The 24,192-nt window shown below is 39.3% G+C and overlaps 2 protein-coding genes across 2 annotated transcripts; one reads left to right on the top strand and one right to left on the bottom strand.

Annotated features, from left to right (window-relative positions):
• Nucleotides 1-7,029: 7,029 nt before the first annotated feature.
• LOC108267117 (atypical chemokine receptor 2) lies at nucleotides 7,030-8,145 on the bottom strand. Its single transcript, XM_017471081.3, has one exon. The coding sequence runs from the start codon at nucleotides 8,143-8,145 to the stop codon at nucleotides 7,030-7,032; it is 1,116 nt and encodes a 371-aa protein (XP_017326570.2).
• An 8,785-nt stretch (nucleotides 8,146-16,930) lies between these two features.
• On the top strand, nucleotides 16,931-20,383 carry higd1a (HIG1 hypoxia inducible domain family, member 1A). Its single transcript, XM_017473185.3, has 4 exons — nucleotides 16,931-17,087; nucleotides 17,899-17,987; nucleotides 18,813-18,947; nucleotides 19,121-20,383. The coding sequence occupies exons 2-4, from the start codon at nucleotides 17,909-17,911 to the stop codon at nucleotides 19,192-19,194; spliced, it is 288 nt and encodes a 95-aa protein (XP_017328674.1). The 5' UTR covers nucleotides 16,931-17,087; nucleotides 17,899-17,908; the 3' UTR covers nucleotides 19,195-20,383.
• Nucleotides 20,384-24,192: the final 3,809 nt, after the last annotated feature.

Raw genomic sequence — 24,192 nt, forward strand, 5'->3', positions numbered from 1 at the left:
TGCTAATCATTTCTGCCCAGCATTAAGCCAGATCATGTAGAAGGCCCTGATGATCTCCTCCTAAGTCATATCTCCTCCTGTGGAATTTCTGGCACATTGTTTACATTGAGATTATCTGTTAAAATAAACATAAATCCTCCACTGTGCCCGAAGGCTGTCCTGTGAGACCCTGATTTTGAAAGAAAAAGCCAAGAGTAAAACGTACACAACGTCTCCTGTAACACCAACACAGTCAAGAGTTTAGTTGATAACAAATAAAGTATGACTTCCAGGAGGAGTAGATGTACATGTGTATATACAGTATACAGTCCCACCCCCAAAAAGTATTGGAGCAGCAAGGTCAATTCTTTTGTTGTCATCATACACTGAAGACATTTTGGCTTGAGATCAAAATATGTATATGAGACGATAGATCAAAATTTCAGATTTTGTTTCCCCCGTATTTACATCCAGATGTGATAAAATACTTAGAACATGGCACCTTTTGTGACAGACGTAAATATCAGGAAATAAAATCTGAAATTCTGATCTATCGTCTCATATCCATCTTTTGATCTCAAGCCAAAATGTCTTCAGTGTATAGTGAAAAGAAAATACTTGGCCTTGCTGTTCCAATACTTTTGGAGGGCACTGTATATATACACACTCACCATCCACTTTATTAGGAACAGATGTACACCTGCACATTCATGCAGTTATCTAATCAGCTAATCCAATCTATCTAATCATGTAGCAGCAGCGCAATACAAAAAAAATGTAGATACAGGTCAAGAGATTCAGTTAATGTTCACATCAAACTTCAGAATGGGGGAAAGGTCTGAACTCTGTGACTTTGAATGGGCTGATTGGTACCTTCTGGTACTTTCATGAGGTCTAATCTGGAACCTCTGTGCTAAATCAAACAAGGCTATTTCAGTAAACCCTGTTTTATTGGCTCACTTCATGGAATATCTGCCTGATCTCTAAGTCCAAGAAAATAATCAGAAACCATGATAATGTCTCTTTCCAACTCATGTTTACTTCCGTCAGATCTGCTTAAAAAAAAACCTAGCACCTTCAGATCTATCAGAATCCAGAAATTAACAGCACAGTGGTGTAAATATTTTTACTCCAAACGGACCTCACTGAACCTGCGGAGTCAATATTATGTGCACTATTGTAACGAGTTCAATATTATAAAATGGTTCATATTAGGATTCTAATTTTAAGCAAAGAAATCAGATATACAAACTCTAGGGGTTTATAGTATAAAATAAAGAAAGGACATTATCTCTGTGTGGAAGATTGAGGGAAACCCGACACACTGTGATGAATTAGTTTGTGTATACTGCCCTCTTTTGGCCACCATGAAATCTGTTTTAGTTTGTTTAAGCAACTCAGGAACAATGTGAGAAACACTTCTATCTTTAACATGCTGCATTGTGAACTCCAACACATCCTGATTTATTACCGCAGCTCTTCCGATGAAGAAGTAAAGAGAGAGTCGAGACATTTTCTCTCCACTACTGACACTTCCTGTCAGTGCAGGTCCTTCTGATGACATAGCTAACAATGTATTGCAATAGAATGTGTTGTTAATACACTACATCTCAACAAAACTACATTAATTTTTCTCTTTACTTCAACATATAATTACCTGCACATTTCTTTAGTGTTGTACTGTGGACTGGTCTACAAATCAACAGTCTTGGTCTCGTCATCATCTCAGGGGGAATTTTACTTGGCCTTGTCTAGCTCTCGGGTTTATTTTTTTTCCAGGACCACCCGAGACCATAACATCATTTCCATTAACAAGTACTTTGTAATGCTTTCGTTACAGTACAAAATGTAAATGTCTATCTCTGCATGTGGAGTTATAGTTATATAGCACCTATACATTTCAAGTGACTATGTTATAAAAAATAAAAAAAATAGTTCTTATGTTTAAAATACTAAAGACAATAAGTTATAATATAAATAAGTATTTGTAATGTTCAGCTGTAGTTGGTCTCAGGAATTTGTATGAGCCAAGAGGAAATGTGTTTTCATTGGCAAACCTTTACATGTGTTGTACAGCTTCCTGTGGAATGTCCTTATTCATTTTTTTATATAACTAGCAAACTCTGTGTCATTTCATTTCATTAACCCCCCTAGTGCTATGATATAAATAAAACCGGATTACACTGCAGTGCTTGATAGAAGAATGGACTACGCTTAACATGTCCTGTGTACATGTTTGTACAAAATGATCACACAAAAGTAGATGGGTTGTTTATTTAATTCGAGAGAATGTTCGTGTCAGGTTAGGAAGGTACTACAACCAGCAAATTAGCACATCTGAGTGTTTGGTCTCTGCCTTGACATGGAGTCTGTCATGTGTGGTGGTGGTGGTGGTCACACATCCATGTCAGACTCGGTCTTGATGCAGACTTGAACCGAACACTAACATGTTTTAGTTTGTTAATTATCATTATTTATTCATTAATATTAATTAATAACTAGTGTTTTTGTAGTAATCAGCCCACTATCATCAATCTCCGACTAGCAAATGTCAGGTAGACAATCACAAACAGGCATTTTGACATTGTGGGTGTGTCAATCAAACAAACTCCGCCCCTTGTCCAAAAAATGGGGTCACTTTTTTGTGAAAGGGTTAGGGTTATGGTTTTTTAATGTTTGCTTTACTTGGCATGCGCTAAATTAGGAACGTAATCCATTTTTATAAGAAAATATTGAATCATTTTCAGTTATTTCTACTTGGTTTCACCAAGCAACGTCTAGAAGTGTAATTTTCCACTTGAATTTAAGCTAATTTAAGCTAAAAAAATCAATAAAATCTGTCATCCACCATTAATTTAATCAATTCTTAGTTACATTTGCTACATTACACTGAATTACATTTGAAAAGATGTTAATAGCTGTAATGTTGGAAGAAAAACATCAAACTAGTTTTATTTTGGCATTTTACATATTCGGGTTACAGTCAAACACATGGCTAAGACACTGAGCTAGCGATCTGTGATAGTATGATAAGAGACCTACAGAGATGCAAACAGTTATAGAGCTTTTGGTTAAAGGAAAAAATAAGCCCTAAAAGTAGTAATAACATGCATTGTCTGTCAAACTGTCAAAATGATTGATGAGTCTATGATTTAATAATAATAATAAGCTTTATTTTATAAAGCGCCTTTAAAAGCAGCTTCTCAAAGCGATGTACACAAAATAAGCAGTACACAGAAAAAATAAAACATTATAAAAGTTTGTAAGAATTACAACATTAATCATAATAATAAAAGTAGACATCGACAGTCAAAGGCAAGCTTAAAATAGTGTGTCTTGAGTTGAGCTTTAAAAATGCCAAAGGTCTAAGCTTCCCTGAGTTCAGGAGGAAGAGACTTCCAAAGGGAAGGAGCAGAGACAGAAAAAGCCCTGGCTGCCCATATCAAATTCAAGGCCTTGATGCTTACCTACAATACCTTGTCTGGAACAGCACCCTCCTACCTCAACTCTCTCCTGAAGGCTTACGTTCCCTCACGCAATCTGCAATCGATTAATGACCAACGTTTAGTAGTACCTACTCAGAGTAGCTCAAGGTGTCTTTCAAGAACATTCAAACTAACTGTTCCTCAGTGGTGGAATGAACTTCCAACCTCAATCTGGACCGCAGAATCTGTCACCATCTTCAAAAAACAGCTAAAGACCCACCTCTTCCATGAACACGTAACTAACCCCTAAAACACCAACCCCACATTATCTTTATAAATGAAAAATAAAAAACTTCCTCTGGCTCTTACACCACTTCTCTGTGCACTTTGCTTCTCTAGAACTCAATTATAAATCTTGTACAGTAGCACTACTTGTATTGTTCTCTGCTTGATATCTCGCTTTGCTTGTATTTCCTCATTTGTAAGTCGCTTTGGATAAAATGAATAACGGTCAAAGAAGGAAAATGGATAGCACCTCTACATGTGAAAGGAGCTCTGGTTCCATTAAAGTTAGAAACGTGTTCAAAAGCAAACATAATCAGTACGTCATCAAAACATTGAAAGAAAAGCCCAAAAAATCAGTATTAGTACTAAAAGACGACAACGGGAAGAGAATTGACTCATGGAACACGCCTTTAAAAAACATGTGGCTCTAAAAAACTTCACCTCTGTTGATACTGAAGGACTGGATTCAGTGATAAAGCATGTGAGGAATTAAACCTGATACAAACTCTGTGGACTCCATAGTACAAAGCTTTGCAGATGTCTTCAAAGCTTTTGGTGTTTCACCTAAAAAATCACCTGAAAGAAAAATACACAAGCAGATGACATTTTAAAGAAGGAACTGGTCAGAATGACACTTGGAGCTATCAGGAAATCTGAAGAGCCAACAAACTGGCTTAAACCCATGGTATGTGTTTTTTTTTTTTTTTTTTTTTTGTTTAAAGAATGGAAATTTAAGACTATGCATGAATAAACACCAGAACCATCAGATCCCAATGCATTAGCAAGTGCCAAATATTTTAAAAAGCTGGATGCTTCACAGGGTTTCTGGCATCTGAGACTGGAATAAGTTCTGGATAGACTGGATAGTTCCAAATATTTTATCTTCAGTTCTCCAGCATTTTTTCAGACATCAGCCATTTGGAATTGTGTCAGCAATGGAGCAGTGGAGCATATGATGGAAACACTGGAAAGAAGATAGAAATGGGCCTCTTCTATCTAAAAGGTAATGACTATTTAGTAATCATTTATTTACCTTTCTGACTTCCCAGAGATGGACACGGATGTCAAACACATCAGCAAGTGTGTGAGATCTTTCTTCCAATGGAATTCTGCACGCTGTTAGGAGTGATAATGGTCCATGCTTCATCTGCAAAGAGTGGCTTGAATTCTCAAAATACTATAACTATATACACCAGGTGGCTAGTATACTCAATCTAATAGTAAAGCAGAAAAAGGAGTACACATTCTCAAGCAATTGCTACTGGAAGCTGTTGACAGCCACTCTGACCGTTACCATGCACTCCTTAGCTGCAGAGCTTCACCCCTGAAATGTGACCTTTCCACTACAGAGCTGCTGATGAATCACAAAACCCGTACAACACTTCCATTTCCTCTCAAATCAAGAACAATATATTTAGCAGAAAAAAAAGGCTTACACGACAAAAAGTAAAACAGAAATCATTCTCTGAACTATCAGGAAAATTTCTCCAACCATTAACAAGGAATGGTGCAGTTTGGATTGAAACGCCAGATACCTGCGATACGAAAGCAGGAAGTGGGCCATGCACTGTGAGAACCGAAGTGGTCAAGACAAAACCGATGCAGTAACGGCAGGACTGAGTTTTCCAGCTCAGTATTTTTACTCTCATACTCGTGCAAACCAGAGAAACCTGTGCTAAGATCTTGATTAGAGATTTAAAACCTGATATAATTAATCTGGGCTGAAAAGAACATGTTTATTTTTACTCAGTGAAGAAGAGGCGTGAAGAACAGGTCCAGAGGAGGTCAGTGTTTACGTTTAATAAATATGACCACAACAGTTAGAGTCAGAGTCATTCAGCTATGGAATTCACTCACTAATAACCCGCTAATCATTTCTGCCCAGCATTAAGACAGGTCACGTAGAAGGCCCTGATGATCTCCTACTAAGTCATATCTCCTCCTGTGGAATTCCTGGCACATGGTTTACACTGAGATTATCTGTTAAAATAAACATAAATCCTCCACTGTGCCCGAAGGCTGTCCTGTGAGACCCTGATTTTGAAAGAAAAAGCCAAGAGTAAAACGTACACAACGTCTCCTGTAACACCAACACAGTCAAGAGTTTAGTTGATAACAAATAAAGTATGACTTCCAGTCGAGCCTGGTGAAGTAGATGTACATGTGTAAATCCTCCTAAAGTCATTTGTTTCATTACATCAATACATCAATGTTTGTTTGTTTGTTTGTTTTTTTAAAGTAGAGCATGTCTGTTTTAAGAACATACAAGCTCTGCCTTCAGAGTTTAGGCCCTTAGTCTTACGTGAGTCTGATGCTGGTATGGACTCACACCAAACTCTATGCTGAAGAAAATAGCAAATGGTGATCAGTGATTGGTTGTCAGGAACAACGTCGATCAGTGATTGGCTGTTGAGAACAGTGGTTATATTTTTCTCACATTTTCACACATGATCAAATATTATTCAAATCATGTCGCATGTTTGGGTTCACTTGAATTGTGAGCAAATTCAGGGCATAACAATAATGTTAAAAAGCACATGATCACATGTGCCTGATTCTTCCTTAAGAAGAGCCTCTTTAGGAACCCCTATTTTCCCCTTTTTTGACTTCTCCCCTTCGAGGTCGTCACAGCGGATCACCCATACACATATGGATTTCACACCCTCCTGATGTAACCCTCCCCATTTTCCGGGCTGACCAGGAGTTGAACCCGGTCCACGGCAGTGAGCGCCACATCCTAGCGCCACTAATCCACTCCGATAAAGCACAATGAAACAGTTTAAAATAGCTGAAATGTTGTAGTGGTGACTAACACTGTGGTTTCATAACATATAAATAACTTTAGTCAGTGTTGTTCAGCCTGCCTGTTTTTCTCCTGCCATGACTACACGCATCTGGTGAGGAAAAAGTGAGCTGGAGGGCAGCTTTTTTAAAGAAATCTGAGGAAAACCCTGCTCACACATGGCTTACACATGGGTGTGGATAGGATCAGAAATTCATTCTAGCTGACCGTTTGTTTTAATATCAATGACACCACATAGAGAAGGGTGTGTTCCTTTATTGACTGATTTATTTAATTCAGCAAGAGTGTGTTCCTCATGGTATTGTACAAATAATGGTCTAATAAAGTGGCTAAAATCCAGTAATAATGCTATATTTATATAAAGTGTATTTACATAAACAAGTTACATACAGGCTATTAATTCTGATTATTCATATAAAAATAACAATTCTATTAATAGAATATAAGCAGCACAATGTTGTTTACTTTTGCCCAGATGTTGATGTTTCTTTTATTCTAGACTCATGTAGAGACACTTGGTCGTGGGCTCAGTTAAGGCTATGTGGCGTGTGGTAGGAAGTGGCCTTGTTTCTCAGCGCTTCCTCGCTCATACTCAGGATTTGAGAAACTCTGAACACTTTGGAGCGCCCTTAACTCCACGCCGCTGTCCTGACTCGACACGCTGTCCATGTTCTCCGACACGTCCAGCAGGTATTCCCTCGGGCTCACACACTCCCCTTTGAGCGCCCTCCACGCTCGCTTATTGAGCAGCACGTACGCTGTGGGGTTGATGAAGACGTGAGAGAAAGCGATGCACTCGGTGCTCTGGATGGCGAGGTCCATGTGCAGACTCACACTGCAATCCGAGACCACGTGCAGGTACTGCAGGATGTGCAGTATCAGCACAAGCGTGTACGGGAACCAGAGCACGAAGAACAGCCCTGTGGAGATGATCGCACGTCTCGCCATCCTGGAACGCCCTGAGGAACGTGTGCGCAGGTACAAGGTGATAGAGGAACCGAGCAAGAGCAGGAACGGAATCCCAAAGATGAGGACAACCAGCTGGAGCTGCGTGTAGATCTTCCAGCTGTGTGTGTAGTGGTACAAGCATTGGGTCTCGCCGTGGACATGTCGCTCCTCCACGAAGTTCAGGTGCGGCAAGGCGGCCAGAAACGCCAGCATCCACACGCACGTGCAACACACTACATTTTTCTTGGTCTCTCCGACTCGGCCCAGGCACCGGAACACGCACGCGGCGTCCACGCAGCTCCGCAGCACCGCACACGCCACGAACAGGTTGCTGCTGTACAAACCGACCGCGTACACCAGCGTGACGAGCTTACACGCGCGCGCGCCGAAGATCCAGTCGCGCGACGCGTACACCGCCCAGAACGGAAAGGTGGAGGTGAATAGCAGGTCCGCGCACAGCACGCACGCGGGATGCGCCCGTCTCGCCGGTTTGCTGCGCGTGAACACGAACAGCAGGGTGAAGTTAGCGAGCAGACCGAGCACGCACGCGACCGAGTAAAACGCGGGCAGGAAATAACGGCTGAACTTTTTCACCTGAAGTTTCTCACACGGCCGGAAGTCCGCCAGCGCGTCTAACTCGTAATAATCCGAGTAATCGAACTCGTACTCCGACTCGTTAGTGCGCGCGGGCTGAGTGACATCCATGGTCTCGTTCCCCGCTTCAGCTTCACTTACAAACGCCACAGCAAGTGGTTTATACAGCGCGCGCACGCACATACACGCACGTACACACACTGACACTCAAACACACTCTCACACACACCCACACACACTGCAAGAAAACAGATGGAGGAAAGACAGAAAGCGATGAGCTCCTTAACTCTTACTGCGCCCCACTTTCACAGTAAAACGGAACATTTGTGACTTTATTCAATAATTTCACCTCTTATCATCTCAACACTTATTACACACTACAGTCGAGTGTGTAGCATTATATTTACAAATACTAACACCAAAGACAATATACATGTAGTTTCTGTCTGAAGGTTTGTACTGGAGTAGTGAAGATCAGATCTCCTAAAAATCTATGTAAAGTCCTTCACAGCTCCATCCAATTTAAATCCCATTTAAATACTAATCACTAAACAATCAGAATGAAATCTAATATGTGAGTGTGTGTGTGTGTGTGTGTGTGTTCTCAGATATACGGTTTAGTGAAGACTGGGGGAGGGGAAACGAGGATAATGGACTGGAAAATGTCCGGAAATCAGAAGTGTGTGTGAACCGATGACCTCGTTTCCCTGCGCTAATGCCCACTTTTTTTTTGCACTAGTTTCATGTATTTCGTGTGTGTGTGTGTGTGTGGGGGGGGTTAGATGTAGTTGAGCTATAGGGTAACCCTAAAAACTCACTAGATAAAAAAAAAAACAACAGAAACCATCAAAGAAATTCTAATGGTTTCCACTAAAATACCATTACAAACCATCAGCTAAGCATTAAAACCTTTACCATTCCTGGTCCGTAATGGACATAACATGCAACCAATAGAAGCCAACGAATTCTGTGAGGGTTTATGCAGTTGTTTTGTGTAATAGAACACTGCAGCATTCAGCTGAGGTAGATGTATTGATGAAAATTCCCCACATATATAATAAATATTTATAAAATACAGAGTGATATGGGATAAAGTGGTGACTGAAGATGAATGAATAGAAGAAGGATGTAGGATCACACCACCCTCTGGAGGACTCGACTATCCTGCTGGTGCTGTTACCAAACCAGACTGTGATGCTTCCTGTCAGGATGCTCTCGATCGGTACAGGATGCAGGAAGAATTGCTCAGGAAGTGGGCAGTTTAAAGTCTCTTAAAGGTGGTAAAAACACTGACGGGCCCTTTTTTCTTCACCAGGGTCTTGATGTGACAGCACCATGACAGGTCTTGCGTGAACTTATGCAAACCGTCCACTCTCTCCTAACCCTAACCCTAACCTTGGTAGCTCCTCTCCTGCTTCGTGCTGAAGTCCACTATCAACAACTTACTCAGAATCCCCTCCTGCTACCCCCCACCTACACACACTAAATAATATTATTATAAAAATACTTTTTTCTTTATATGTGTTTCTGCCCCAGATAGATTCATGACAGATCCACGCTTCCTGATCGCTGCTTGTTCATGTCCTTCTGACATGTTAGTTACCTAATTTAAATATGTAAATTGCATTTTCTATTCCTTTTACACCACTAGGAGGCGCCATGTGGCTGCCTGACCCAAAAACCTTTCTGCAAAATGATAGTGAAGTGTGTTCACTGCTTCGTTTAAATCCTTAGAGTTATTATCACAGTGATGCACGGTGGCTTAGTGGTTAGCATGGTCACCTCACACCTCCAGGGTTGGGGGTTCGATTCCTGTCATGGCCGTGAGTGTACGGTGTTTGCATGTTCTCCCCATGCTGTGGGGGCTTCCTTTGGGTTTCCTTCCTGGTTTCCTTCCCCAGTCCACATGATTGTCATGTCCAGAGTGTATGATTGGGTATGTGATTGTGGGCCAGGGTGTGCCCTCTTACTCCTCCCCCTTTTTCCTCCTCATTATCTTCTTCTTCTTCTCATTCTTTTTGTCGTTGTCCTCCATTTTCTTCCTCTTCTTCATGTTGTTATTGAGCAGTAAGGTCAGAGCACTGTAGGATGAATGTGTTGAACATGTACTTACCTCGTTATAAAGGTCTTGTTAATGGTTTGTGTGATGTCATGTGTGATTTTAGATGAAACACAGATCAGCACTTCCACATGTGACGGGCGGTGTGTGGATCTAAGGGCTATTCCAGTAAGAAGGAGTAAAATCTGAACAGTAAACAACACTTTTATCACATACCCGAGCCTGGTGGGAAGGAAGCAGAGGTCAGGGGTCAGTGATGGGACTTTAAACACCACCACCACACCCTCCAGCACCAGCATCACCACGCCCACCAATGCATTGTGAAGTGGCATTTCCTGTGAAACAGGAAATCTCAAATGATAGTGCAGATGATTAAAACACATCCGTCTCAAACCCCAAACCTCCAGCATCCTGTTAATCTGAACACTGTGTGGAATTGCACTCTCAGACAAAAAAATGTTCTTAAAGGTTGTTAAAGGGTTCTACGTGAAACCATTTACACTTTAACCGATTGAACGAGTCAGACTGTTGCAGCAATGCATTCTGGATCATTTCTGCTCCTGAAGTCTATCTATCTATCCATCCATCCATCCATCCATCCATCTATTGATCTATCTATCAGTGTTTGTTTATAAAGTCATAATGATGGTAGAGATTTTTTTCAGTTTCTATAGTTACAGTGGTTATAGTTATATTTTAGTTATTATAGTTCGACTCATCAGGGGAAATAAAATATAAAGCTCACATCCTACACACATACACATGATTAATATTTTTACAAAGTTTACCTAGTATTTCCATAAATCCAGAATAAATCCGGGAGTTACAGTCCCTTCCAAAAGTATTGGAACAGCAAGGCAAATTCTTTTGTTTTAGCTGTACATTGTAGAAATACAGGTTTGAAATCAGAAGTTGAATATGAGACGATAGATCAGAATTACAGGTTTCATTTCTTCATATTTACATCTAGACATATTAAACAACTTAGAACGTGGCACCTTTTTACCCTGTGAAGACTGCATTTGTTGTTAAAAAAGATAAACCAACATGAAGACCAGAGAGCTGTCTATAGGAGAAAAGCAAGCCATTTTGAAGCTGGGAAAACATTGCACAAACATTGGGTATAGCCAGTATAACAATTTGGAATGTCCTGAAAAAGAAAGAAAACACTGGTGTACTAACAACCAGACATGGCACAGGTTGGCCAAGGAAAACAGCAGCAGCTGATGACAAAAACATTGTGAGATCTGTGAAGAAAAATCCAAAAACAACAGTCACTGACATCACCAACAACCTACACAGGACAGGGTGAAGGTCTCACAATCCACCGTTTGAAGAATACTTAGAGAGCAGAAATATAGTGGCCACACCACAAGATACAAACCACTCATCAGCAGTAAGAATCAGAAAGTCAGACTGGAATACACAAAGAAATTCAGAGATGATCCTCAAAAGTTCTGGAACAAGATGAACCTCTACCATAGTGATGGAAAGTCCAAAATGTGGAGAAAGAAAGGATCTGCTCATGATCCAGAACATACAAGCTGATCTGTGAAACACGATGGAGGTAGTGTCATGGCTTGGGCTTGCATGGCTTCTTCTGGAACATTCTCACTAATCTTTACTGATGATGAACTCATGATGGTAGCAGCAGAATGAATTCAGAAGTTTACAGGATCTGTCTGCAGATTTTCAGAGAAATGCGTCCAAATGAATCAAGAGGAACTTCATCATGCAGCAAGATAACGATCCAAAACACACTTCCACCTCAACACAGGACTTCATCAGGGGGAGAGTGGAAGGTTTTAGACTTTACAAATCAATCACCAGACCTTCAGATCACCAGACCTTCAATTGATCAGCATCTCACCTCCTGAAGAGGAGACTGAAGGGAGAAACCTCCCGAAACAAACTGGCCTGTAGTTCTGAATAATGTTAATCAACAGTCCACTGTCTGTTACCTTCTAAATAATGTGTGTGTGTGTGTGTGTGTGTGTGTGTGTGTGTGTGTGTGTGTGTGTGTGTGTGTGTGTGTGTGTGTGTTCAGTTTGTGCCATCTAGTGGTCAGGCTATATTCATGTAAAGTGTATAAAATCTGTTGTGCGCGCACACACACACACACACACACACACACACACACACACACACACACACACACGCACCACTTTAAAGATTTAAAATCAGATTTTAACAGTTTCTAAATGATTCTTCTTTTAGACTCATGCCATCCAGGACGGCCAGGAGCCTTGGGGTGATTCTTGATGACAGCTTGACCTTTACAGACTACATTTCAACAACTGCATAGTCCTTTAGGTTCAGCCTGTACAACATCAAGATAATCCGACCCTACCTCACCGAACAGGCTACACAGATACTGGTCCAGGCTCTTATCTCTAAACTGGACTACTGCAACTCACTGCTTTAAGGCCTCCCAGCAGCTCCATCAAACCCCTTCAGATGATTCAGAATGCTGCAGCGCGCCTCGTCTTCACCCAGCCCAAGAGAACCTATGTCACACCCCTCTTCATCTCCCTCCACTGGCTTCCTTTAGCTGCCCGCATAAATTCAAGGCCTTGATGTAAATAAATATTTAATATGTATATGGAATAAAAAATATCAGTGTTTCTCTCTGTTTAGAATTAAACATAACTCATTTTAACCTTAACATGAGACAGAATCCTACACTGTGTCTGTGTGTTAATATAACATAATTTATATATAACATAAAGAGATTTATAATTTAATTTAATCTAATCTATCCATCCATTTTCTATACCACTTATCCAATAGGCTCACGGGGAACCTGGAGTCTATCCCAGGGAGCATGGGGCACAAGGCGGGGTACATCCTGGACAGGCTGCCAGTCCATCACAGGGCACAATCACACACACATTCACACACCCATTTATACACTATGGACACTTTGGACATTCCAATCAGCCTATAATGTATGTCTTTGGACTGGGGGAGGAAACTGGAGAACCCGGAGGAAACCCCCGCAGCACGGATAGAACATGCTCACAAACACAGGGCAGCAGCGGGAATCGACCCAAACCCTGGAGTTGTGAGGCGAATGTGCTAACAACTAAACCACCACGTGCTGTAATCTAATCTAATCTAATCTAATCTAATCTAATTTGACTATTAAACACATCCACACACAGACGTGCCATGACACAACCACAGGGAACTGCATGTTCCAGCACATTATGAGCTGCCTTCAACAAACAAACAAAAAAGCAAACACACCATTATGTGCTGCATTCGGGTGCACCATCAACTGCATACACTGGAACAAAATGAGGTTCCTTCATAACCATGCTGCAACACAGAACAGAACACACGTCTGCATAAAGTGCAAATACACAACAGTGTGAGACGATTACACAGATAATAAATACACAGGACAGTAAACACACAGAACATGGCTATAAACTGTAAACTGTTGTGTAGTATAGCAGCAAAAACCAGTTCCATATTTCCATAAGCTTTGTAAAGTGCACATGTGCAGTTGTGCTGAATCATGCTGATTTAGGTGTTCGACTAACCCAGATGAGCGTGGAGAAACAGCAGGGTGTTGAGTAATCTGACTGCCTCAGGGAAGAAACTGCTGGTGGTGGCATGAATGCTCCGATACCTTCTGCCAGTGTGTGAATTATACACTGACTCTCGGGGAGTCAGCTGTTTTCAGATTGCCAGATTAACTAGTTGGTGTAATGCAGATGTGTGCGTCAGTGAACCACTGTGCTGTATCCTTAAAACAGCACATGAACACAACACTTTAAACGCTATAATTCATACAGTGCTGTTCAGCTTTATGTGATGAATAGTACCATGAAGCCCTTAAAAATGTAGTATGTACTTTCTGAACTTCTCCTCAACTTATTTTCTCACCAGTAAAAACCTGCCTTATGTCTGTTCCCTTTCTCTTACTCACGACATCACCAGCGTTAAATGAAATCTGAGTGCAAAAAAGGCCTCTGTTATGTGAAAAACGTCACTGAATTAAGTTTGTATTTATTACCAACCTAAACTACACGGATAAAACAGACCATCGTGAGTCCTGAATAAAGGGTTGTGTCTTACACGAGGGTATGGTATTGGTATCGAACAATTTAGAAAAGAAGAACAAAAAGAGTAGAGGGGTGAGGGGGTCGTCCACAATACTGGCTTCGCGGATGCAGTGGATGTTGAATGAGGTGTAGATGGTGGGTAGAGAGACTCTGATGATCTTTTCAGATGTCCTCACAATTCACTGTAGGGTCTTGCGGTCTAAGGCTGTCAGCTGGTATAGAGAGCATCCTCTCTATCATCCCTCTGTAGAAGGAGGTCAGGAGGGGAGGGGGATGTTTGGCTCTCTTCAGTCTCCGCAGGAAGTGGAGGTGATGCTGGGTCTTCTTGGCTAGGCAGGTGGTGTTGAGAGTCCAGCTGATGACCTCAGTCATGTACACACTAAAAAACGAGCTTTTGACTTTCTCCACAGTTGTTCCATTGATGTGCAGGGGTGAGTGGTCCACTCAGGTTCACCTGGAGTCGACAATCTTCTCTTTAGTCTCAACATTAAGAGCTAGATTGTTGTCTCTATACCATTCGGTGATCTGGTTAACCTCCTCCCTGTATGCTGACTTATCACAAGCCCACGACTGTGGTGTCATCAGCAAACTTGATGTGATGAGAACTGAACTCTGCAGCACAGTTATGATTCAGCAGTGTAAACAGTGGTGGACTGAGCACACAGCCCTGGGGGGCGCCAGTGTTCAGTGTGGTGGTGCTTGAGGTGGAGGTGGGGTGTCCCAGTCAGAAAGTCCAGGATCCAGTTGCAAAGGGAGGTGTTTAAACCCACCAGGCTCTGCTTTATTTATTATTAATATTATATTAAATTATTATTACAATATTTCATAATATATTATTGTATAATCTATTAGAGGACAGTCCTCCTGGAGTCCATGTCATAGTTCTCATTTTTTCCAGTATGACTCCTCCATTTCCATTTCTTCTTTTATTATCCAGTGGACTGAGCAGGAATGTCTTCAGAGACGCCACAGCAAGAAATAAAGAACTTTTATGATGCAGTAAAAATCCTATGTGTTAAACATCTGGCCCGCTATCACAGCTTTCATCACAGAGTCTTCATAAACACGGTCTGACCCTTCAACGGTCGTTCATAATACGTATTGGCACCCTCTTTTTCAGTCAGTTTATGATTATTATTAGTGTCAGGACATAATATTGTACTGCAGTGATGTGAGATGTCAGTGCGTGCACACACACACACACACATACACACACACACACACACACACACACACACACACACAAACCACTTTAAAAATTTAAACACAGATTTAAACAGTTTCTAAATGATTCTATTTTAGACATGACTTTAAGATTTATTTCTAAAAACACTGAACATGGCTGTAAACTATTGTGTATTGTAGCAGCACAAGTATAGCAGCAAAAACCAGTTCCATAATATCAAAGTGAAAGTTTGCAGGTGTGCTGAATCATGCTGAGTTAGGTGTTCGACTAGCCCAGGTGAGTTTGGGAAACAGCAGGGTGTTGAGTAATCTGACTGCCTCAAGGAAGAAACTGCTGCAGAGTCTGGTGGTGGTGGCACAAATGCCCCTGTACCTTCTGCCAGATGGCAAAGGGTGAAGAGTCCCTGAGGGGGTGAGAGGGGTGAGAGGGGTCGTCCGCAATACTTCTAGCTTTGCAGATGTAGTAGTATCCTACAGTGTGTGTTAATACAACATAATATATAGAGAGATTTATAATATATACTATCATATAATTTGGTTATTAAACACACCCTCAAACAGACGTGCTGCACGTGCAGTGACATAACCAGAGGGAACTGTATGTTCCACTACATTATAAACTGCCTTCAAAAAAACAAAAAACAACAACAAAAAAAAAAAACATTATGAGCTACATTCAAGTGCACCATCAATTCCTGTACTTTTTTGGTGGTAAGTGACGAGTTTTATTTCCTGTTGGATATTGTTAGCCCTTAACCTTCCTGGTTTAATAGAGTGGTGCAGGGCTGACGTCCTTTTGTACGCCAAAACCTGGAAACGAGTTAGCATTTTAGCCCTTCTGGTTCCATCGTCCCGAAGTCAATTGGTTTTCTGAGTGGGATTTTGGTTAAAGGCCCGAAATAAGGTCTGAGGTGAACACACGCTCAAAACATTTTCACGGTTTATTCTACGACATAAAATACACCAATAAAACCCCATGATTTTTAAAGCATTTACGTGTATAAAAAAGCTATAATTGTTAGCATGCTAGCTATAATTGTTAGCATTTGATTTACATGTAGCTGAACTGAATTAAATTTTTATTTAGTGTATCCTAAGTGTAACAGCATTTAGTGTGATAAGTGTTGCGTAAGCCTTCTTCGAATAATTTTTATTCGGCACTCTACAGACTCGTTTTACGGGGAGCAAAGTAATTTGAGCCTCTTTTTTGTTTGTTTGTTTGCTAGATAGCAATATATCATTTATAAATTGATGCTAGATTTAACAATCTATTAGTAATAATTGTGTCTATGAATCGGTATCTTTAATAGGCAAATAAATGGATATACATATAGATCCTTAAATCGTTCAAGAATAGGATTCACTCCAGACTCCAAACCATTTCACTTTATGTGTTTAATAACGTAATAATTAAGTTAATAATGCATTGTACTAAAATAACAAACATTTATTTTTAATTTTTTTAATGAGTGGTTCCTTTCTGATGGCGCTGACACAAAAACTCCCCTTTCAGTCTCCGCTTGAAACTCTTAACAACTCCTAAACGCTCACAATCCCACAGCACTTGAATGCACCTCTGTAACGGAAACTTTCATATTCCTGCTGTGTGCGTCATTCTTACGCTGTACGTAATGACGTCACTTCCTGGCGTGTCCTCGTGCTGAAGTCTGTCTGACATAGCAGAAGTAAAGCCGGTAGCTGGAGCTGCTCTTTGGAGGTGAAATATCACACAAAAGGTCGGGGTTCATTTATTCATTTTTACCTTAAATACGGCAGATTACTTTATTTAAACTCTTTGATTTGCTCTGAAAGAGCTTTTACACAAAATAGCAGATAGTTGAAGCATAAAAGTCATTTTTATGAGAATTGTTCCGGCAGCTGTGTGTCTGTGGTTAGCTTTATACTCAATTAAATTCATTTAAATACTCTAAACAGATAATAGAATCACCAGGGTGACATTTTAGAGGTCTCGGCTCTATGACCTTCATCAAAAATAATTAATTTACCAAAATAATTGCAGAATACACACACAAGCTCATATCTGATTATTATTTAATTATTATTGACTTGTTAGAAGGTGTTTATTTAACGTTTTAAATGGAAGGAGTCGCCAGTTTATGTGCTTTGTAACAGTCAGTTGTTTAATATATATGTTTTTTAATGGTTGCTTTGGCATAAAAAGAATAAAACCCTTGAGAACATGCTGTTATAGGAAAATAATCAACTTATTAACCGTAACTCAGCTTCAATACATCATGAAAGCATTGATTTACTGTAACACACACGCAGTGTTTCCTGCTCAGACAGTTAGCGTGAGTAGTGAAGAGTTATCTGAACACTTCCTGGTGACTGATGAAAGGATGACGTCAATCCGATCAGATGTCTGTGTTCTCCTGGATAACAGAAAGGAAGTCATTTAATAGTTACACACTCCAGGAAGTACTGCACGGTGTCTGATTGTAGTGGAGGAGTATTTCGCAGTTTATTACGATGATGGTTTCAGTCTGATCTTAAATGAAATGTAACACTTCATGTGTCTCCCTTCAGTTCCACCAAGATGTCCTTCATGTCGTTTGATGAGCACGAGGAGTCCAAGTTCCTCAGGAAGGCCAAGGAGAACCCGTTCGTCCCTGTCGGTGAGCCACTCAACTCTGGACATGTTTTATTTAATGTAACGTTGGAACGTGCTGGTGATCAGTTATAACCATGATGCTCCACTTACAGACATATAAACATGTTAACTGGATGTGGAACTCAGCAGGAATTCCAGAATACTGCCTCCTGTGGTGATGATGATGTAATTACAGTGAAGATGGTAATGATTATGATGATGATGTAATGACAGTATTGGTGATAGCGATGATGATAGTGTTGATAATGATGGTGAAAGTGATGATGGTAATGACAGTATTGATGATGGTGATAGTAATGATGATGATGCTGATATTGATGGTGATGTAATGACCGTAATGGTGATAGTGATGATGATGACAGTAGTGATGGTGGTGATGGTAATGGTAATAACAGTATTGATGATGATGATGACAGTGATGATTAGAGGTCGACCGATTGATGGGTTTTGCTGATTAATCGGCACCAATAATCAACTGCTGGAACTATCGGGTTATCAGCAATAATCCCAGAGATAGTTTTTCCTGGTTGCGTCCATTGCAGGAGCGCCTGTTAAGGATCTGCTGCCATTACAGTACGAGAGCAGCCTCTAGAGGCGAAATATGAACTATTTTATTAATTTTGCATGTCTCTATTTTTATTTGTTATTTGGAGTCTTACTTTTGGGTTCAGTTTTGATGTATATCTTTTATTTACTATAATACTTATTAATGGGTAATGTGTATTAATATTTATATATTTAATTTTGAAAAAGCGGAATAAAGAAATTTTTTTTTTTTTTTCCGCTGATGATGAGGAAAGTGATGGCGTTAATGTTATTGTCTCCACAGGGATGGCCGGGTTCTTTGCCATCGTGGCACACAGGCTGTACAAGATGAAGTACAGGGGCAGCATGAAGATGTCTGTGCACCTGATCCACATGCGTGTGGCGGCGCAGGGCTTCGTAGTGGGAGCCATGACCTTAGGTACCGTTCTACACTAGAACCCAAACACACATACGCTATCTGAAGTAGGAACAACACATCACAATCCTGATACAATACTGTCATGATGACATCATCGTCTAGCCAGGTTAATGGTATGATCACAGTATATAGTCAATCAGTGTACTGGATATCAACCTGTGATGTCGTTGCAGGTGTGGTGTACTCCATGTACAAGGACTACGTGCTGAAGCCGGCTGAAGCTCAGAGAGCGCTGGAAAACAAGTGAACAGAGGAGCATCGCGTAGACTCATTTTATTTTAGTTCTGTTATTATTATTTTTTCATTCTGGTGTACTGTAGATACCTCACATTCTTCTTAAAATGTTACTTGGTTATTTATCTTTGAACATATATAATCTACAGAGTCTATTTATATTTTATAATATTTACATTTCTAAAACCGCAGGAACATACTTGCCTTGGTCATCTTGAAGCTAACTTCAACAGTGTTTGTAAATAGCGCTGTGTTCAGCGAGATTTGTGACCTCACAATACAGGCTCTGTGATATCTTAAAATATGTTAATTATCAAACCTTTATCTTTATATTTCTTAAAGAAAAAGAGTGCAGAATCATAGTCTACACAGAACCTTCAAGGATTCTTTATGAACAAAATCATGGTTGTTAAGCTGTTTACAGTTTTGGAGAATCAGAATGAGGTCTGTTACAAAGCTAGTCTTGTGAGGTCACAAAATATGGACAGATATGCTAATAGAAATGCTATGAATAATAATAGTGTAACCATGTGAACTTTTAGGTACAGAACATGCTCTATGTTTTTTTGTTGTTGTTTTGGGGTTTATTGTTTTGTTTTGTTTTTTTGTTTTGTTTTTAAAGAGTTTTCTAAAGAATATTTTGGGTTCGTAAGGGTTCTTCCTAAAGAGGTCCTACTTGGAACCTTCTCTGTCATAGGGTTCTACACAATAAGAACAAACCAAAGATAAACAGACCATTGTTGTTATTATGGCTAAATGTTAATAGGAGTGGTTACTGCTATGTAAATTACTGGATATGGATTTGGAGGGGGGGTCTAATTTGCATAATCATGTATATTTAATGAGAATTTAGTTGTAGAGATGCTCCAGGTGATGCCTGATTTTCCACATGGGCTAAAGTAAGTGTGTGTGTGTGTGTGTTTCACCGGCTCTGCCTTCAGAAACCACCAGCATCTATATGCACAAATTCCTCTAAAAACACAGCATTTTAGAGTCGAGCTCAAGAGCAGCAAAACATCATAGTGCCATAAATGCTGGTTCATTTTCACTGTTCCTGAATGTGTGTGTGTGTGTGTGTGTTATTGAGATAATTATTTCTGAACACTGTGTTTCTATCCTGTTTTGTTTATTAGAAACTATATTGTAAGGATCCTGTACACATCTTTGCCAATAAAACATGAATCTGGATGGATATAAAGATATGAACTGAGACATTATTCTACAGATTCACCTTCTCCATCACCACCACAATGTATATTTGCAAAATTTCAACTAACTGAATTGTGAACATCATGAATGTCATGAAACAAACCCCTGACCTGTAAGATACTCAAGGGATCTTCTAGAGGTGGACATTATATTTAACAGCTGTTTGATATTTTTAATACAAATAATTGGCTGCTCACGAGATAAAATGATATTTCACCTGAATGTCACGCTCAGTAAATAGAACTCTATTAGTATTATTATTATTAGTAGTAGTAGTAGTAGTAATAGTGCAAAGTTAGAAACAAAAGGTAATAACAAGTAAATTGTGCAAAAGGTAAAATGAATAAATTAATAGCAGTGACCAAGAAAGAAAATATAATCTAAAAGGAAATATATAAATGTAATTGTAAGGCAACTAATAAAAGCTAGTCAATTTTTTTATCAGAGAGATGTAGTCTGTTGAATGTTGACAAACAAATGATGATGATGATCACTTATGCTGAAATAGCATGACATAAGCAGCATAGCAGAAGAAAAGGTTTTTTTTTGTTGTTGTTTTTTTTTAATACAAATAGTTCAAAAGTCTAAAACGACACATTCCGTGAGTTTAATGTGAGTTTCTACGTGTTTTAATATTCTGGCATTCACAGTGTGTATTTTTAATGCCAATATTTCCCAACAGGGCCACTAGATGGCGCTTAATTTCTTAAATTTGATTAAATACAGCATACTTAGGAGTCATGTCTAGAATTAAATATTCATGTCCATAGTACAGTTATAAAGGGGTTAGTTCATCAGTGATATAGTTGAATGTGATGTGACAGTAGTGCTTACAAGAACTTTACTGAAAACACTGTTTTTAATCATATAAAAAAAGACATAAAACATTTTTTAATAGTGGAAAAAGCAGCTCTGCATTATGGATGTTGTTTGTGTTTGTGTTTGTGTGTGTGTGTGTGTGTGTGTGTGTGTGTGTAGGATCCTGCTACTATGACTCCATAACTTACTAAAGTCAACTCCTAACAAAGCCGGGGGGTAGAGAAGATGGAGGAGCTAGAGGTGGAGAAACCAAAGAGAATTGAAGCGTCATCGCCCCCTGCTGGCAGACCGATTAACAAACAATCCTCTTGTTAGCCATTTAATCTGCTTATAAAGTGATTATTTCTGAAAAAAGGACAAACAACTGGTGTGTACCCCTGATTCTGAACAAATCGTATCGTATCGTAGCAGTGATTCAGAAGTCAAATATCAAATTGTTCCTTTAAAAACAGAAATCACGTGGAAGCATCTTGAGTCTTGTCCTTGTTTTCCTGGGTTTCATAAATTAGCATTAAAAAGCATTTTTGTGTTATTTTGCCTGGATTATAAACCAGCACTTGGTGAAGGTTTGGTAGATGTATCTATTCATGGTTTTAATAACTACATTTAAAGTATTTAGTTAAATATTTAATGATTACTAAAATATCTCTGGGTTTAAAAAAAAAATAATAATAATAATAATAACTGGAAATAAATAGAAAGTTTTAAAAAATAATGAAAACAAAGAAAACGGAAAAGTTCAAAATCATAAATGTTCAATATTCTGCGTTATTTGTTGGTCACTGCTTAAATCTAAGCAAATTTTTGAGATTGTGACATTTGTAACTCCTTGAATGTCGGATATGCCTTGAGATTTATCCCTTCCACAGAAGAAAATGTTCAGATGACACTCCCATGATTTTGATCTAACATGAATCATCAGGTTTTTCACCAACTTGTGGAGTCCGTGCCAGCTCAAGTGCTGATAATAACATTTAAACATTCTGTATTAATATTGTAAAGCTTGCAAAATAGAAGCATTTGTTTAGTGTGACTTTTGGACCTCACTGTACATGTAAATTTACACAGACAAGCATGAATGTAAAATGGAGGCTATACACTTCCATTACTTGTTAACTGCATTAACCTTCAAGTTCTAGTGTGTTTAGGGTAAAGAGTAAACTTTAGTTATAGCCAAACTACTGCTTTACAAAATCAATATATTATTTATTTATTTTTACTTCATGACTGATTTATCATCCTGTACCAACTTCCTAACCTTTAAGACTTTCTGTTGAATGTATTCGGTGATGTGTTTTAAGCTGTTTAATTCAAGGCTAATAAATTCTCAGGTTTGATCATATTCAGAGTGTGTGAGTCTTTACTGTAATCAGCAGATTAAATCATGTTTATTTATGAATATTTATAGATACTGTACAACCGATGTACAACCGTAAGATAACTGAGAGTAAAACATTAATATACTAACGGTCATTTATTTTTTGCATTTTGCTAAAACAATGTTGTCATTTTTGAGATGGATATACGGGTGTGGTACCTCAAGGAGCGTCAGATGTTTTACGAATTTGTCCAATTCCACCTGATTCTCCTGGATAGTAACCACACGCTCTATCAAAACCCTCAACTCACAGGCTGTTAAACATTCCAGATAAAAAAGTAATAAAACAAATAAATATAGCTCAACTTTACAGTGTTATTTTTTAAATGTAAACCCCTCTTAGATGCTGAAATGAGCTAATTTTACACTATGTTTTATTTAAAAGACTATATGAAATCATACCTAAGATCAGATGGTGTTGTGATTCCCCCAAATTGTTAAGACACAGAATCTGCAAGCTAAGCTAACTAATTAGGACACTTACCTAACTTTAGCAATTGTGGTTGTCATAGTAACAGTAAAATATGCATTCTCTTTAACTGAAAATAATTTGCGACTGAAATTCCACTAATGTAAGCTACTTTACTAGCAATTAGATAACTGGCTAGATAAGTTAGCAAGTTAAACCAGTGTAATATAGCAGGTATTTGTGATGGCGGGGGGGGGGGGGGGGGGGGGGGGGGTATGTAGGCTGTAGCTGTAACAGTGATTATTTTACTGTAGATTTTTGTTTTTGTATACTACTGATGAAGTCCACTTCAAATGGCCATGACTTTTAGTCCCTACTGAGGGACCCTTCCGAGAGGAGAGCATGTAGATGAACACTTCAGACTGGACCACAGATCATACAGTACTTACACATGTACTGTAAGTATATAACTGTGCACCCTCTGGTGGTGAAAACAGTGCACACAGAATTCTACCTGTAAAAAGCAGACAGCAATCTACGTTTGAAACTATAGGTGGTCCGACGTTTCTTCAGTTCCCCTCTGACAATTTTAGTTCCTACCAGCACTTAATTATTGTTTGACTCACAAAAATGGAAGAAAAACTTATAACCGTGGTTTCATCTTATCCCATTGTATATAACCTCTCATTAAATCAAGGGCGTAACCATGGTCTGGACATTGGGGAGGTCCAACGAACTCGGCGGGAGGATATGCAAGTGAATGTAACGTTAATGGTCAAAAACTGGAACTGACATTAGCCTAGCCTACTTCATGGGTGTGCAAATATCAAAAGTTAATTGATGTTCTTAAGAACAAAGCAAGCCATGGTGTGATGCCTTCTATACTAAGCTAAGGTTACCTACTATTTAGGTAGCTAATTACTTACTGTCTGAAAAAAGCTTGTATGTTCTGCTGCACTTGTCTAAACTTGTCTGCTGTCTCCATTTCTTACAGACTGAGCTGCTAAAATATATCAACGAACTTGCGCTGAGTATGGGTGCAACCAAGTGTACAATTGGAGGGGGGGGGGGCACCTATTTTCCATAACAAACGGAAATATTTTAAAAAGGAATAGACATAAATAAATAGAATACATGAAGAAAAGACCGATCCGTTTCTCAGAGTTCATTAAAGGGAGACATATAGAAAATGTTTT

Source organism: Ictalurus punctatus, chromosome 7 (genome assembly GCF_001660625.3).
Source record: "Ictalurus punctatus breed USDA103 chromosome 7, Coco_2.0, whole genome shotgun sequence".
Classification (NCBI taxonomy): Eukaryota; Metazoa; Chordata; class Actinopteri; order Siluriformes; family Ictaluridae; genus Ictalurus; species Ictalurus punctatus.

Bases quoted from the DNA above. Each gene is read 5' to 3' on its own strand.
- LOC108267117 (XM_017471081.3), bottom strand. From the start codon at position 8,145: ATGGATGTCACTCAGCCCGCGCGCACTAACGAGTCGGAGTACGAGTTC.
- higd1a (XM_017473185.3), top strand. From the start codon at position 17,909: ATGTCCTTCATGTCGTTTGATGAGCACGAGGAGTCCAAGTTCCTCAGG. The intron at 17,988-18,812 runs GTGAGCCACTCA...TTGTCTCCACAG, and splicing joins GAACCCGTTCGTCCCTGTCG to GGATGGCCGGGTTCTTTGCC. The intron at 18,948-19,120 runs GTACCGTTCTAC...ATGTCGTTGCAG, and splicing joins AGTGGGAGCCATGACCTTAG to GTGTGGTGTACTCCATGTAC.